The sequence below is a fragment of the Carcharhinus amblyrhynchos genome, chromosome 9, assembly GCF_965287045.1.
Source record: "Carcharhinus amblyrhynchos chromosome 9, sCarAmb.v2.hapA, whole genome shotgun sequence".
NCBI lineage: Eukaryota > Metazoa > Chordata > Chondrichthyes > Carcharhiniformes > Carcharhinidae > Carcharhinus > Carcharhinus amblyrhynchos.
In genome coordinates, this window is record NC_137332.1 from 92,423,585 (window position 1) to 92,441,443 (window position 17,859).

Here is a 17,859-nt window from a genome sequence, read left to right on the forward strand (position 1 = left end):
CACTGCAATGAAGTTACTGCGAAAATCCCCAAGTTGCCACACTCTGGCACCTGTTCAGATACACCGAGGGAGAATTTAGCATGCCATTCCACCTAACCAGTGTGTCTATTAGACTGTGGGAGGAAACAAGAGCACCCAAAGAAAACCCGTGCAGACTCAGTGAGATCGTGCAAACTCCACACAGTGACTCAATCTAGGAATCAAACTCAGGTCTCTAAGGCTGTAAGGCAGCAGTGCTAACCACTGTGCTCTCCATAGGCAGTAAAACCATCATCTGTGAATAAGTCAGATCAAGGTGAGCTTTGACATATTATCAGATCTGAAACTGGTCAGTGGTGTGGAATCTTCCAACATTTCTGAAGGTTTGGCTGTGGGTGATTGGTCAGGTTGAGGCTGGAAAGAAGTGTGAATGGCTCCAAATGTGGTGAGAGATTCAATCATTCATCGAGCTTCATGAACCACCGATTCAATTGTACAGTTGAGAGGCTGGTCAAGAGGTGTGTAAGGACTGAACAGGCTTGTAAGATCTTGTAACATGAAAGGTGGATCTCTTTTACCACTTGTAATGAAGAGCAACTTCATGGAAGAGAAATATTGAAGTATGAGGTGTGTGATCACAGTTTCCCAAAGTTATCAAGATTCATGCAACATTGATGCAGTCACACAAGGGAAAGAATGTTTACATGCAAGATGTGCAACAAGTCATTCTCACAGTTATTAAACCCCCATGTACACAAATGTATTCAAAAAGGTGTGAAATTTATTCATATGCATGGTTTACAAAAAGTAATTCTTGCAATCACTAACATCCTGTGCATTTGCACATTCTCATGGGAGGGAAACCATTCTTGTGTGTGTTTTGTAGCAAAGCATTCTTGCAGCCATCATCCCTCTGTGCACATCAATGCATTCACATGGGGAGAAACCACACAAGTGTGAGACGTGGAACAAATCATTCAGGCAATCACTGCATCTCCATGAACAAGGATGCATTCGCACAGGGGAGAAACTTTTCACGTGCTGAATATGTAACAAATCTCGCTGTTAAGGAACTTCCATGCACACCACCTCAATCACACAGAGGAGGAAGCAGTCATGTGTGAGGTTTGTGACAAAGTCTTCACTAACTACATCAGACATCAGCTACATCAGACAATCCACACAGAAGAGAAACACTTCAGTTGTGAGTGTTGTGACATCTTCAACTGTTGGAGGCTTTTTTAGAGGCTAAGTATTAAGGTGGCTTTCATTTTAAAATGGCTCAATTAACACAGAGACTCGCAGTGACAGTACTCTGGTTAAAGACATTTCTTTATTTTCCAAGCTTGGTTCAACTATAAGGAAGAGAGATTCAGAGTTCTAGGTCACTCTGAAATTACATTACTCTCAGAATTACAATTATACAATTTTCAAAAGCCATTTGCCCATCTCTTGCTCACCCCAGCTGGGTATGAGCAAATAATTATTAGTATAGACTATTTACCTTCTGGCAGCATGGGACTACGTGAGTTTGTGGACTTCAAGAGTCTTTCTCAGTCTCTTGATACTTATCAGACAACTCTTATCTGGTGTGATGTATGATCTATTCATTTGAACTGTCTGAGATCTCTGACACTATCCCCAGGTAATGAATATTCTATTCATTAGGATCATCTAGAGACGCTGATAAGGATTGCTTTTCCCTTCACTCAATAGCTGCATTGTTCTGACAAATGTCATTCTTTTTACTTGACTACAACTCTCCATGCCTCAGAGCATTGTGCTATTGACAAAGGTGTTTTCTTTTAATACAGAATATTCAGAAAAAATGTCTAAATTCTCTAACAGTAGTTTTATGTATCTCTAGGCAAACAGTACCTTTGTAATCTATATTCCAGGCACTCTGTGACTTTTCTATACTCTATTCACTCTGATTTGTTAGTCTTTTAGTCCCAAGTTATTATAAACTCCCTCTTACATCAACCCGCCTAATACAGCTGATTCACATGGGGAAGAAACCCTTCAAGTGTCAATTTTGTAAATATCTTTCTCCCAAAACTATCATCTCCTAAGGCACCAAAGGATTCACACAGAGGAGAAACACTTCAAGTCAAAGGCTTGTGATCAAATGGTCTCACAGTCATTGACACTAGAAAGCATCAAGGCAGTCACACCAGGGTGAAGCCATACAAGTGTAACGTGTGTGACAAATCATTCTCAGAATCAACATATTTTCACATACACCAATGCATTCACACTGGGGAGAAACCATTTATGTGCAAGGTTTGTGATAAATTATCATATTCATCATCACTCTGTGTACACCAATACATTCATACAGGGGAGAATCCTTTCCCAGGTGACTTGTGAGACAAATCCTTCTTGAGGTTCTTGAACCTCCTATTCCATCAGAGGATCCACAGAGGGAAATGAGTCTTCAATTGTGAGCTTAGAGTGGAGAAAGCAGTGCTCTAACTACAAGAAACTGAATCACTTTGCACACATATACTTCATCAGATCAAAGAAGAAATTGTAAATGACATTCTTGGAACAGCCAAAAAGGATTTTAGAATCACAGAATTGCTACCATGCAGAAAGAGGCCATTCAGCCCATCGAGCATGCATCAACAACAATCCCAACCAGGCCTACCCCCGTAACCTCATATATTTAGCCTTTCAATCCCCTTGACACTGAGTCAATTTAGCATGGCAAATCAACCTAACCCTGCATATATTTGGACTGTGGGAGAGCACCTGGAGGAAACCCACACAGACATAGGGAGAATGTGCAAACTCCACACTTTCACCTGAGGCCAAAGTTGAACCTGGATCCCTCGTGCAATGAGGCAGCAGTGCTAACCATTATGCCATCGTGCCATGATCAGAGATGGAATGAGTTTTTGGCAGAAAAAGAAGTTATTTTGAAATCTCAAAAAGGCAATTTAAAGTAATTGGGCAGGATTTTACAACCTCACTTGTCCCAAAACTGTAATATCCTGTCTGAGGTCAACAGACCTTACCATTGTCTGCCTCTCACCTGCTCCAGTTCCCATAGCAGGTGGGATAGTGAAATTCCAGCCTTTAAGTCTGGAAAACAAGCTTAGAAATGAGGCTGGATCGATAGCTCTAGAAGAAGGAGCCAATTTAACTCTGGATTTAACTCAGTCATTTTTTGTAGAGTTTAAGATGAGAAAGCTACAGACATGGAGACTAATGAAGTTCAAAAGCCGAAATCAAAAGCTGCTTCACTAAATCTGACCCTCAATTCTGACGGTCAGAAATTACATTGAACATTAGTAACACAGGATAGATCTTGTTCCCATTGTACAAACATGCAGAACTGAAGAGATTGATAGAGGTTTGCAAATCTGTTGCAGAGTTGGCAATTACACCACAATAATTTGCAAACTGTAGATCAAGTGCATCGTGGTGATGACTTTAGTTTTGGCGTGGAGATGACTGAGTTTCCCATCAAGATGGGGTATATAATATCGAGACCAGAGGGAAGTTGAGCTTTGATGAGATGAGTAGTCAGAAACGTAGAGCCTCTACAGTACAGAAGGAAGCCATTCAACCCATCAAATCTGCACTTAACCTCTGACAAAGCATTTTACCCAGGCACAACCCCCCTACCCTATCCTCATAATCCCACATATTTACCCTGCTAAATTCCTTAACCTACACATCCTGGGACATGAAGGGGCAATTTGGCAAGGCCAACCTACCTAACCTGCACATCTTTGGACCTTGAGAGGAAATTGGGACACCCAGAGGAAACCCACAGAGTCACAGGGAGAAAGTGCAAACTCCATACAGTCACCCAAGGCGTGAATTGAACAAAGAACAAAACAGCCAGGGAAACAGGCCCTGCGGCCCAACGAGCCCACGCCGCCATTTTAACATTATGAGTCCCCCCTCCACCCATGACCCTTGTCTATGCGTATGGCATTCCACATTGAGGGAAAACTAATTTAGGGACAATTCATTACACCAATCAGCCTAATAGCACATCTTCGGGCTGTGGGAGGAAACCGGAGCACCCGGAGAAAAGCCACGCAAACATGGGGAGAATGCGCAATCTCCCACAGACACAATCCATGTGCCTGCACAGCAAACAGTGATAGTCCCTGAGCTCTTGTGTTGCCCAGCATCTGGTCCAGTTTAAGCATACACTAACGACATGAAGTACTAGGCTATTCTCGAAACAAACAAGAGCAGCCCTCATACAACCCATCGCATGTACGCTCCTCGTCGGACAGCAAGGCGGTCAAAGTTTCAAAGTGTTCAATAAAATGTTATTGTTAATCTCACATTTAAAGGAATACTCCATTGTGTGAATCGTCTGATGAAGCAGGAGTTTTGATAATTTTGTGCAGATTTTGTCACACACACTAAACTTGAATGGCTTCTTCCCTGCGTGACTGTATTGGTGCATTTGGAGGGACAATGCACGTAAGAATGATTTGTCACACGTATATGGCTTCGCACCTGCATGAATGCATTGGTGTATATGAAAGTGAGATGAGTGTGAGAATTATTTGTTGCACGTCACACATATATGGATTCTCCCCCATGTGGCTATGCCGGTAAGTCACCAGGACCAATGATAGTGCAAAGCCTTCATTATACACCACATCAGAACAGTTTCTCTCCAATGTGGATGTGTCAGTGATTCATGAGTGTCAATGAATTTGTTAAAGCTCGGTCACACATCTCACACTTGAAAATGTTTCTCCCATGTATAGATCCTCTGGTAGCTCAGGAGATCAGAGGGCTGTCTGAAAACCTTCTTACAAATCTCACACCTGAAGAGTTTCTCCCGTGTGAATGCATTGTTGCATCAGGAGCATTAATGAAATATAGAAACCAGAAGCAGGAGTAGGCCATTCATCCCTTTGAGCCTGCTCTGTGATTCGTTTTCATCATGGCTGACCATCAAAATCAATATCCTGATCCTCCCGTTCCTCCATATCCCTTTTGTCCCAAGAGCTATATATACTACAATAACCCTTAGTTCTGGACTCCCCGCAATTGGGAATTCTTTCTGAATCCACCCTGTCTAACCCTATTAGAATTTTATAAGTTTCTGAGATCCTCTCTCACTCTTCTGAACTCCAGCGAACATAAAAGACTTAGTCTCTCCTTTTATGACAGACTTGCCAACTGAGGAATCAGCCTGGTAAACCTTTGCTGTACTCCCCCTATAGCAAGGACATCCTTCCTCAGATAAGAACACCAAAATTGCACACAATACTCCAGGTGTGGCCTCACCAATGCGCTATACAATTGCAGCAAAATATCCATACCCCTGTATTCAAATTCTATCACTACAAAGGTCAACATGCCTTTTAATTCTTTACTGCCTGCTGTACCTGCACACTTACTTTCAGTGACTGATGCATGAGGACACCAAGGTCTCGCTGAATATCTACCTTCCAAAATTTACACCCATTCAAATGATAATCTGCCTTCTTATTATTGCTACCAAAGTGAATAACCTCACATTTATCCACGTTATACTGCATCTACCATGCATATGCCCACACATTCAGCCTGTTCAAATCACACTGAAGCACTTCTGCAACCTCCCCACAACCCACCCTCCCAAACAACTTTATATCATCTGCAAATTTGGAGATAACATATTTAGGTTCCCTCTTTCAAATCATTAATAAATAATGTGATCAGTTGGGGTCCTAGCACAGATCCCTGCAGTACCCCACTAATCACTGTCTGCCAATCAGAAAAAGACACATTTATGCCAACTCTTTGCTCCCTATCTGCTAACCAGCTTTCTATCCATCTTAAGACATTACCTGTTTTAACTTTACATAGTAGTCTGTTATGTGAAACCTTATTGAAGGCCTTCAGAAAGTCTAAATAAACCAAATCTTCTGGTTATCCTTGGTCAACTCTACTAGTTACATCCTCAAAGAATTCCAATAGATTCATCAAGTATGATTTCCCTTTTATAAATCCATGCTGACTTTGTCTGATTCTACCACTGCCTTCCAAATGCTGAGCTATGAAATCCTTGATAATGGACTCTAGCAACTTCCCCCGTATCAACGTTCAGCTCACTGGTCTATAGTTCCGTGTTTTTTCTCTGCTTTCCTTTTTGAATAGTGCTTGTGAAGGCTTTATCACACACGTCACAACTGAATGCCCTCTCCCCATCATGAATACTCTTGCGTAGGTGAAAGTGAGCTGTGTAAGAAGATATGTCACACACATCATGTATGAAAGGTGTACATTCCTTTGTGTTGTCTCCCTGTACCATTTATTGAAACACAAGCACGTTGCAAAGTAAGTGAAGAAATTATCCTGCAGATGTTAACACAGTGCATTGATCATGAAGCCAATCAAATCACAATGCCCCATCCTTAAATAAAACTGCTTCAATTGGTCACATACAATTAAAAATAAACCTGTACTTTAATAAACTCCTTGGAAAATGCATAACAACCTCAAGAGATTTCATGTTAGTTTATATTGGTTTCATAAGCTTAACCTGGCTGAAATTGACAGTAATTTTAAATGTACTTTAGATATAAATTGGATATTGAAATGTTGCGATCTTTAACATTATTAAACATCACCCAGGAAATTGGTATCAACTACAGAAATGACCACAGCCCCAGATGGGAGTACTGAGAGCAGTGATTTTCTGCTGATTGCACCTGTCTGAGCTGGTTCTTCAAGTTATATTCAGGTTGTTTGGGCACTCAGGCACCAACAGTCAGTCAGAAAGGACCACACGAACATAGCAAGAAAGGAAATGTGACCAGGAGGCCATTTGACCCCATAAGCCTGCTTCACTATTCAACCAGATCATGTCTGATCTGTTACCTCTGCATCATTTTCTTGCATTATCACCGTATCTTGTGATATTTTTAATATCTAGAAATCTATTGAACTCTATCTTGAACATACTCAATGACTAAGCCCCACAGCTCTCAGAGGATTCCAAAGATTCACCATGCTCTGTGAAGAAGTTCCACACTCTCTTACCCCTCAGTGGTCTATCCCTTATTGTGAGACTATTTCTCCTGGTTCTAGATCCCCACCCCACCCCAGCCAGGGAAAAGATCCTCTTGCTTCTACCCTGTTAGCCCTGTAAAATATTTGCATGTTTGAATGGGATCACTGTTCCTTCTTCTGAAGTCTAGAGAAGACAGGCTCAGTGTCCTCAACCTCTCTTCAAAGGACAGTCCCAACAACCCAGGCAACAGTCTGGTGAATCTTCATTGGCTCACTAAATTGCAAATATATCCTTCCTTTGGTAAGGAGACAAAACTGTTTTACCAATACTCCAGGTGCAGTCTCACCAAAACACTATGCAATTGCAGAAAGACATCTTTACTCCTTCCTGTACTCAAATCAGCAAAGGTCAACAGACTATTTGCCTTCCCCATGGCTTGCAGCACCAGCATGGTAACTTTCAATGACTCGTCAACAAGGGCACCCAGTCCCTTCAGACATCTACATTTCCCAGCATCTCATCATTTAATCTGCACTTCTGTTTTTTTCTATTGAAGGGGATAATTTCACATTTTTCTACATGACATTCCATTTGCTTGTTCTTACCCACTCGGTCTCTTTAAATTGCCTTGAAGCCTATTTGCAGCCTTCTCACAACTCACATTCCCAACTATTTTGGGGAAGTATGCCATTTGATCCCCACATCTAAATCATTGATATAGATTGTGAATAGCTCACTCATTTTGTTCTATAAGGTCCCACCTCATAGATGGGACCTTATCAAAAGCCTTCTGAAAATCCAAGGACATCAAGTCCACTGGTCCCTCCTTATTTATGCTGCTAGTTACATCCTCAAAAACTGTAATCAGTTTGCCAAACATGGGAACTGGGAGCAGAAGTAGGCAATTTAGCCCTTTGAGCCTGCTCCGCCATTCAATCAGATCATGGCTGATCTTGTCCTGGTCTCAAAATCCAAACCCTTTTATAAATCCATGTTGACTCTGCCCAACCCTACCATTAATTTCTAAGTGTCCATTTATCACATTTTATGACAGATTCTAGCAAGTTTCTTCCTAATAGTCTGAAGTTAACAAGACTGGAGGTATCAGTTTTCTCTCTCACTCCTTTCTTAAATACTTGGGTTACATTTACTACCTTCCAATCTGTAGGAACCATTCCATCTTGGAGTCATAATCAAGACTCGCATTTACACGTTGTGGCCAGCAACAATTTCAGTAAACTACAGACCACTGATAACATTTTATTTCAACTGTGTCAATTAACAGAAATAGTTAAAAATCATTTCAAAAATGATCAGCCTTCATTGCCTGGCAGAACTAAGGTCACAACCCAAGAAGTCAGAATTTCAACAGCTCAAGGCTGACACCCAAAGACAAATCTGGAAGATTGGACATGTGGTGGGGAAAGAAATCCAGAGAAGTCCAACAATATTCGGATCAACATGACATAAAATCACCATAGACTGAGCTCAAATGGACTCAAACTCCTTTGTTTACAGGATGGTGTTTCTCTTCTTGAGGATGACAATGCTGGAAAGAACATTTTGAACAACTCCTCAACCATGAATCCACCATGGCAGCTGATACCTTCTAATCTACCCCAGTGTCTGTGGTAGAATCCATGGGTGAGTCACCATTGATGGGAGAGCTGCAACAAACAATCAAACAGATGAAAAATAACAAACATAACAACATAAGAACATAAGAAATAGGAGCAGGAGTAGGCCATCTGGCCCTTCGAGCCTGCCCCGCCATTCAATAAGATCATGGCTGATCTGTCATGTCTCAGTTCCACTTTCCGGCCCTCTCCCCATAACCCTTAATCCCCTCTCTTATCAAAAACCCATCAACCCGCTTCTTGAAAATATTTAGCGAGGCAGCTTCCACCACTTCAACGGGCAGAGAATTCCAGAGATTCACCACCCTTTGAGTGAAGAAGTTCCTCCTCAACTCCGTTCTAAAACGCCCCCCCTTTATCTTGAGGCTGTGCCCCCTAGTCCTACTGTCTTTTTTGAGCGGGAAGAGTCTCTCCACCTCTATCCTATCCATCCCATTCATCATCTTATACGTCTCAATGAGATCTCCCCTCATTCTTCTAAACTCTTTTATTCAGCCTCTCCTCATAGCTCAACCCCCTCAACTCCGGTATCAGCCTAGTAAACCTCCTCTGCACTCCCTCCAAGGCCAAAATATCTTTGCGCAGGTGCGGCGCCCAAAACTGCACACAGTACTCCAGCTGCGGCCTCACCAATGCCCTATACAGCTGCAGCAAGACCTCCCTACTTTTATATTCAATCCCCCTCGCTACGAAGGCCAGCATCCCATTCGCCTTCCTGACCACCTGCTGCACCTGCAAGCTGGGTTTTTGCGACTCATGCACAAGGACCCCAAGGTCCCTCTGCACCGTCGCCTGCTGCAGTTTTTCGCCACGTAAGTAATAGTCCTTCCTACCATTCTTCCTACCAAAGTGGACCACCTCACACTTGCCAACATTAAATTCCATTTGCCATTTCCTGGCCCATTCGCCCAGCCTATTTAGATCCTTCTGCAAAGCCTGCGACCCTGATGGTATTCCAACTGACGGCTTCAAAGCTGGTGGACTTCTGCTGACATCAAGACTCCATTAACTCCTCCTGTGGATTTGGGAGGAAAAAGAACCCATCCCACCCCTGACTTCAGGAATGTGACAATTGTAACTATCCTCAAGAAGGGAGTTAAATCATGCTGTGGAAATTATTGAGCTATTTCCCGCTTGTCCAGAGCATGGAAATTCCTGACACACTTAGAATTACAGAATCCCTACAGTGCAGAAAGAGGCCACACATTCTTCTGAATCACCTACTTCCTGTGGCTGAGGAAACCCTCCCAGAGGCACAGTGACATTTGTGAATAAGCAGCAATTTCTGTCCATATTGATTTCTTCTTTTGGTGATGTTTGGTGAACTAGTCAAAGATTAAATTGACCTTCCTGGAATGATTGGACTGATGGTGAGAAAGGTTGGAGAGGGACACTGCTGAGACAGACAGTGCTTTGGAAGGACAGCTCCTCTCTGTGAACACTGAAGAGTAAACAACACAGAAACTCCCGGTTTAAAGGAAGCAGGTGAGCCAGCTCCAAATCTGAGTGGAGATGTTGGTGTTTGGTGAGAGAGGAGTAGGTGAAACAGTCCTGGCACACGTCAGATTGACAGGATTTGCCTCCCATGATTTATTTTATTTATTCGCTCATGGGATGTGGTCATTGCTGGCTGGGCAGCATTTAATGTCCACACCTAACTGCTCAAGGGGGCATTTACCAGTCAACTACACTGAGATGTGTGTAGGCCACACCAGTTAAGAGTGGAGGTTTCCTTCTTTAGAATATATTAGTGAACCAGATGGGCTTTTACAAAATCAACAATGATTTCATAGTCGTCATCAGACTCTTAATTCCTGATTTTTTTAAATTGAATTCAGATTTCACCATCTGCCATGGTGGGTTGAGACCCCTGGTCCCCAGAGTATTATCCTGGGTCTCTGAAATATGAGTCCAATTTCACTACACCAGGGGATTGAAGATGGATAAATTGCCGGAGCCTGGAAATAATAGATCCATTGGCAGTCATTTTCTAAAATTCTTTAGACTCTGATCTAATTCCAATAAATTGGAGGGTGGCTAATTAAAGCCCATAATTCAAAATTGGAGGTAGAGAGAAAACAGGGAACTACAGATCCGTGAGCCTAACATCAGTACTGGGGACTTGATAGAGTCTATTATCAAGTATTTCATAGCTCAGCACTTGGAAAGCAGTGGTATCATCAGACAATGTCAACTTGAGGTACAAAGGAGAAATCACACTTGGTGAATTTATTGGAATTCTTTTGAGGATGTAACTAGGAGAGCTGACCGTGGAGAAGCAGTGGATGTTGTTTATTTAGACTTTCAGTAAGCTTTTGACAAAATCTCACACAGCAGATCACTATGTAAAGTTAAAACTCATGTGGTAGTGGGTAGTGTCTTGAGATGAGTAGAAAGCTGGTTAGCAGATAGGAAGCTAAAAGTTGGCATAAATGGATCTTTTTCTGATTGGCAGTCAGTGTCTGGTGGGATCCATCTCTGGTTGGACCCCAACAGTTCACATTATATGTTAATGATTTGGAAGTGGGAACCTCCAAATGTGTAGATGATACAAAGTTGGGTGGGAGGGTGAGCTGTGAGGAGGATGCAGAGTTGTTTCAGCATGATTTGGATAGGCTGAATTAGTGGGCTTATGCATGGCACTTGCAGTATAATGTGGAAAAATGTGAGGTTATCTATTTTGGTAGCAAAAATAGGTAGGTAGGCAGATTATTATTTGAATGGGTGTAAATTGAGAGAGGTGGATACTCAGCGAGGCCTTGGTGTCCTCATGCATCAGTCGCTAAAAGTAAATGCGCAGGTACAGCAGGCAGTAAAGAAGGCAAATGGTATTTTTGCCTTCATAACAAGATGATTTGAGTATAGGAATAGGTATGCTTTACTGCAATTGTACAGGCTTTGGTGAGGTCACACCTGGAGTACTGTGTGCAGCTTGGTGTCCTTACCTGACAAACGACGTCCTTGCTTTAGAGGGAGTACAGCGAAGGTTTACCAGGCTGATTCCTGGGATGGCAGGTCTGTCATATGAGGAGAGACTATGTCAGTTAGGATTGTATTTATTGAAGTTTAGAAGAGTGAGAGGGGATTTCATAGAAACATATAAAACTCTAACAGGATAGATTCAGAGAGAATGTTCCCCATGGTGGGGGAGTCCAGAATTAGGGGTCAGAGTTTGAGGATACGAGATATATCTTTTAGAACTGAGACGAAGATAAATTTCTTCATCCAGTGGATGGTGAATGTGTGGAATTCACCACCACAGAATGTAGTTGCGGCCAAAACAACATGCGATTTCAAGAGGAAATTAAATACAGCCCTTGGAGTTGAAGAGATTTGTGTGGGTGATGGGATCAGGATATTGATTTTGACGATCAGCCATGATCAAAGAGAATGGTGGAGCAGGCTCGAAGGACCAAATGGCCGACTTCTGCTTTTATTTTCTAAGTTTTTATCACTGCCTCCCCAAGGAAATTGACTGATAATCCAGGAGGTTTGACAATTGCGTGAAAGCTTCAATACAGAACTCACAACGAGAGAATTTCTCCCCTGTGTGTGTGTTGATGGACCAGGAAATGTTCTATGTGAAAGCCTCATCACACATCTCACACCTGAATGGTTTCTCACTAGTGTGGATTCACTCGTATCCCAGGAGGGTTTTGATCACTTCAGAAAGATTGTGTCATAAATCTCACATTTGAAGGGTTCCTCTCCTGTGTGGATTCTCCGATAGATCAGCGAGTCATATGACTATTGAATGGCTTTGTCACACAGCCTCACACTTGAAAGATTCTTCCTTTGTGTCACTTGCTGTTCTACATGGAGTATTTGCTGATGACAAGAACATGTTGCCACACAGGTCATATGTGAATGTCTTCTCCCCTGTATGAATGCTTCAGTATCTCAGGAGCATTCAAGATCACCTGAGAGTTTGGTCTCACATCATATACTGGCCTGGTTTCCCATTTGTGTGAATAAGATGGTCTTTCATCAGATATAATAATCACACGTAGCCCTCATTACACATCTCATACTTTAATAGGTTTTCTCCAGTGTGACTGTTTTACTGTTACACAAGCACTGATGACTGTTGTGACATTTGGTTGCACTTCTCACACTGGACAGGTTCCTCACCAGTGTGTCTCTGCTGATGCTTCAGGAGATCAGAGGAGTAGATGAAATCCTTGTCACAAACATTGCAACTGAACAGCTTCTCTCCTGTGTGAAGGCACTGATGTGCACGAAGGTTTGATGACTCAGAAAATGATCTGTCACACGCCTCGCACTTGAATGGTTTCTCACCTGTGTGGATACGTTGGTGCTTCAAGAGATCAGAGGAGTGGATAAAAGCTTTGTCACAAACCTCACATCTGAATGGTTTCTCTCCTGTATGAATGCGTTGGTGTGCACGGAGATTTGATGACTCTGAGAATGATTTGTCACACACCTCACATATGAATGGTTTCTCACCAGTGTGAATACGTTGGTGACTGCGGAGGTTCGATGAGTGTGAGAATGATTTGTCACACACCTCACACTTGAATGGCTTCTCTCCTGTGTGAATACGTTGGTGTTGCACGAGTGTTGATGACCATGTGAAGACTTGGTTGCAAACATCACACTTGAAGGGTTTCTCCCCTGTGTGAATTCTCTGGTGTGTCAGGAGATCGGAGGATTGGGTGAAGGCCATGTCACAAACCTCACACCGGAAAGGTTTTTTCCCCCTGTGATTCCTCTGGTGTCTAAGGAGACTTGAAGATGTTACAAAAGCTTTATCACAAACCTCGCATTTGAAAGGTTTCTGCCCTGTGTGGATTGTCTGATGGGCCAGGAGGTTCGAAATTCGTGTGAAGGTTTTATCACACACCTTACATTTGACCAAATTCTCCCCTTTGTGATTCTTCTGGTGCCTAAGGAGGCTCGAAGATGACAAGTAAGCTTTTTCACAAATGTTGCACTTGAATGGTTTCTCCCATGTGCGAATGCATTGGTGCACATGAAACTGAGATGAACATGGGAATAATTTATCACACACTTCACAACGAAATGGGTTCTCACCCATGTAGTTGCACTTGCATTAACAGTGTTGGTAATAGATGTACCTTCAGTGTTAGGGGAATCGTACAAGGTTGTGGAGTCCTCCTCACAGCTCGCACTTGAACAGCCTCTCACCGTACGTTGAGTCAGTGGTTCATTAAGCTGTCAATGATTGAAGCTCTCACCAGACTTGGGAGCCCACTCACACTTCTTCCCAACCTCACCCTGACTAATAGGTCACAGCCAAACCTTTGGAAAGGTTGGTCTGATGGAAGGTACCACACCACTGACCAGTTTCAAATCTGATGATATTTCAAAGCTCTCCTGCCTGACCAATTTCCAGATGATGATTTCGCTGCCCAATCTTCTCTGTGTTGAGCAATGTAGTAAAGAGATTGGATGTGTTCCCACAGTTGTGCAGCTGTTCCTTGGATGATGGTCAGGATCTATCTGCTGTGTCTATCCTCACTGCATTCTCAGGTGTAATATGGTGAAATCGTTCTGTAAAACAGGAAAAGAAAACATAAATTCCTCCAACTCCCTCTCCTCCTTTCCTAGAGGACTGACTCCTAACAGATAGTTCCACAGTGAGTGCCTGTATGGGGATCAGATACAAGTCCTTTATTTTTCCACACTTGACTGTCGTACGCTCTCTATTTCTAGCAGGGTCATTGGATAGTGACCAGGAGCAGACAACATGGCGAGTGTCTACCTTCCACTCAGACCCCCATCTTCCCAGGCACCAATGAGAACAACGGAAAAGACAGTTCAGCGGAGTATAAATGGGCTATCAATTCACTACGAATTCGAGTCGTACTGGTGGAGACCCATTCTACCAGTCTCCACTGGTATGTGATTAACAGAAGAACAAGAGGAATGTTAATTCAATTGAGATTTTGAAATTTCTCCACTTGTTTTCCAGGTTTATTTGAAGAAAACACACTGGGGCAGTGTGAAGCTATGTAGGAACTAGGAGTTCATGTTATGCTAGTGAAGACCAGTTTTACTTTTAGAATGTGTTTAATGTAAAAAAAACTGAAGAGAAATATGAATTCAAAGGAGATTTTGAAATTTCCCTAAAATTATTTGAAGGAAACACACTGGGCAGGAAGTGCGGGAAGCTAAGGAAGATATTGCTTCATCAGCTGATTAAAGGGAAAACACAGGCGGAGTGTAAAATGGATGATCAATTTACTTTGAACTGGTGTTGTGCTCGTGAAGACCAGTTTTATTGTTAAGTGTGTGTGTTTAATATAAAAAAACACTGAGGAGAAATATTCATTCGGTGGAAATTTCTCCCCTTGTTTCCCCATTTAAAAAGCCCACATTCGGCAGAAAACGTTAGAAGCGAAGGAAAATATTGCTTGAGTGTAGCTGATTGAAGGGTTCTGGTTTACCCTGGGAAATTAGATACAGTGCACTCACTCAGACTGCACATCCCAAATTCAGACACAGCACTGGGCAAAACTATCAAATCCAAACCCAGGCTTTTGGGAAAGGCCGGGGCCTTCAGGTAATTTTTTCAAAGAAGGCATTAAAAGATTTTTCAATAAATATATCTCTGTCTCTCCCAGATAATTATACCTCACCTTCTCATACTCAGCAATGACCCATCAACAAAACTCAGCCTGTAAATCAGAAGGGAAATGCTTTCAATGAACACACTCAATATCCAACACACAGCTCCAATCAAACAGCTCAGCGCTCTGATTGACGGCTCTCACAGCCAATCAATGAAAGAAACAAGGCTTGCCCAGCCCATTGCCTGGCGTCACTATTGTGCACAGCCAATCGTATAAGAACAAGCCATTCGTCTCTGACTTCGTGCTCCGCCCAGTTCTGCGCAGCCGCATTCCACACACTCCCACCCGTTCGGAACTATATTTCCCATGCTGCATGTGTCCCCGGGCCAGAACAATTTGGGACGAGGACAGAGAGGGAGAGTGTGTGCCTGATGGGAGTTGTAGTTCTGCCGCGCGTAACAGCAGTTGCTGTCCCTGATTCACTTTATCGCTGTCAAGTCGAGCGTCCAATACCTCCTGCCCAGTGTGTTTTCTTTACATAATTTTGAAATTTAAAAATCTCCAATTAATATTTCTCCTGGGTGTTTTTATATCATGATGTGGAGATGCGTTGGACTGGGGCAAGCACAGTAAGAAGTCTCACAACATCAATTTAAAGTCCAACAGGTTTATTTAATAGCGTTACTCCTTCATCAGGTGAGTGCAGGATTTGTTTCACAAACAGGGCATATATATAGGTTGGAACGCGAGTCTTAAAAACTTTTTAAATATACTTTTACCCCCTTCCAAAAAGTATAACTATTTACAATACACGTGTAACTGTAAAGAACTGATGATCCTATGAGTATCTAAAGCATTTAAGTGATCTCCTGTAACCTTTAATGGTAACCTCGTCTGGAGGCATTTTAAATTGCTCACAGTGATCCGTGGGATTGTCATTCTTGGATGTTGTTCCTGGTGGCATTTGGGATCATGTCCTCAATGCAATGGAACTGTATAGTGGCGGGGAACTGAAATGGATCTGTTTTGTCCTCAGTTATACCTCTCTATTGCACCTTTATTTTAATGACTTCACAGGACGATTGTTCTGAACAAATCCTTGATACTTCAACGGGCTCCAGTGTACTTTCTGTGGGACAGTGGATGTGACCTTATTGTTCCAGCTGTAAACTTGACAATTATGCAGCTTATTCTTCACATTGGTCATCGTTTGTACTTTTGAAACTATTCTCTAGTTTTCAGAAAGTAAAACAAGTAAGAGTAGGTAAATAAGTTTCCACTGCTTGCCAACCATGAGCTCTGCTGGTGATAGATTAGTTGGATTTATAAGTGTCTTTCTCAGATGTAGTATTGAAATGCATAGATCTTGCTCTGTCTACATTTGAGAATTAGTGATTTCACCATGGATATCATTCATTTAACTAGGCTATTAGATCTAGTGTAATAGGGAGAACAAGGAGTGTGATCAATATTCCATTTCTCACACTTTTTCTGAAATGATAAACAAATAAATTGTGGACCATTTACCGTATTGATCTGTCTAAGTGTATAATAATAAACTTAAAATAGAATTGAGAGTGTGTGCAACAGTTGTGTTTTGCATATTGTGCAATTGTTGAATAAGACCATAGCCAGAAGACCATAAGGCGTAGGGGCAGAAGTAGGCCATTCAACCCATCCAGTCTGCTCCACCATTCAATGAGATTATGACTGATTTGATATGATAATCCCCAACTTGACTTTCCATCTTTATCCCCAAGATCCTCGATTCTCTTATCGAATAAAAATCTGTCTATCTCAATCTTAAATGCACTCAACAACCCAGCCTTTATAGCCCTCCGTGGAAAAAAAATCCACAGATTTCATGCTAGAGATAAAATACTTAACCTGCCTCCCTGCCGAATTCCGGCGGGGAACAGATGCTGCTGGAAATCTGGCGCTAGGAGATGCTACTGTGGCAGGAACGCATGTGTGAATCCTGCGCATTGCCCACTGCAGGATTCTCCCGGTCCGCTGTGCTGAACATTTAATGCAGCAGGATGGGCAAATCGCCCCCGTTGAATTAAATGTAGCCATCTTCCTTCAATGATGATTTTCCACAGTTTCTGTAATATGAAATCTTTCACTATTTTCTTTTGTAACTGTTGTCTGACTAATTCCATGAACTGTCACTAACGTGAAGTCACGGTAGTCTCCACCAGTTGTAGTTGGAAGATAGATTATACTTATACTCTAGGCCTATGGATCCTGCCCATGGAATAAGTGAACCCTTCTATGCTGAAAATTGCGCAGCAGTAGGTTTTGCATGCTTTATCTGTGTAGCGCAGAAGAAACAATACTTTTCATTGTATGCCAATACATGTGACAATAATAAATCACGTCAAAAACTCACTGCCCAAGGCCCAAGTCTGATTGTAATCCCAAAGCAAAAACCAACTCCTTCTCCATCAGTAACAGACGCTCTGGACAATCTGCTTTAATTCAGAATTAAACAATGCCACTTTAAACATAGTTGTGATTATTTGAACTGCGCCATCTTTGTTCCGGGTTGCTGCCTAATCTATCAGTGGCAATGTGGTAATAGAATAAAACACAAACTGTATTGGCTTTTATCTCACCCCATCAAAACCGTTGGGCCCATCTGCTTTCGAGCAGTGTATATGCTCCACAGGAGTTTTCTCCCTGCCTATTTTATCGTAGCCTA

The 17,859-nt window shown here is 42.2% G+C and overlaps 1 protein-coding gene across 3 annotated transcripts in view; it reads right to left on the bottom strand.

Annotated features, from left to right (window-relative positions):
* Positions 1-12,614: 12,614 nt before the first annotated feature.
* Positions 12,615-17,859, bottom strand: part of LOC145348041 (uncharacterized) — a 56,107-nt gene continuing 50,862 nt past the window's right edge. For 2 of the 3 annotated variants that reach the window (XM_080196163.1, XM_080196164.1), the window contains exon 2: positions 12,615-14,133. In XM_080196163.1, the coding sequence (XP_080052289.1) occupies positions 12,665-13,657 (993 nt within the window). In that variant the 5' untranslated portion in view covers positions 13,658-14,133 and the 3' untranslated portion in view covers positions 12,615-12,664. Of the gene's footprint in view, positions 14,134-15,221; positions 15,294-17,859 lie in introns of those variants that run through there. The other variant, XM_080196162.1, reaches the window with a different exon arrangement.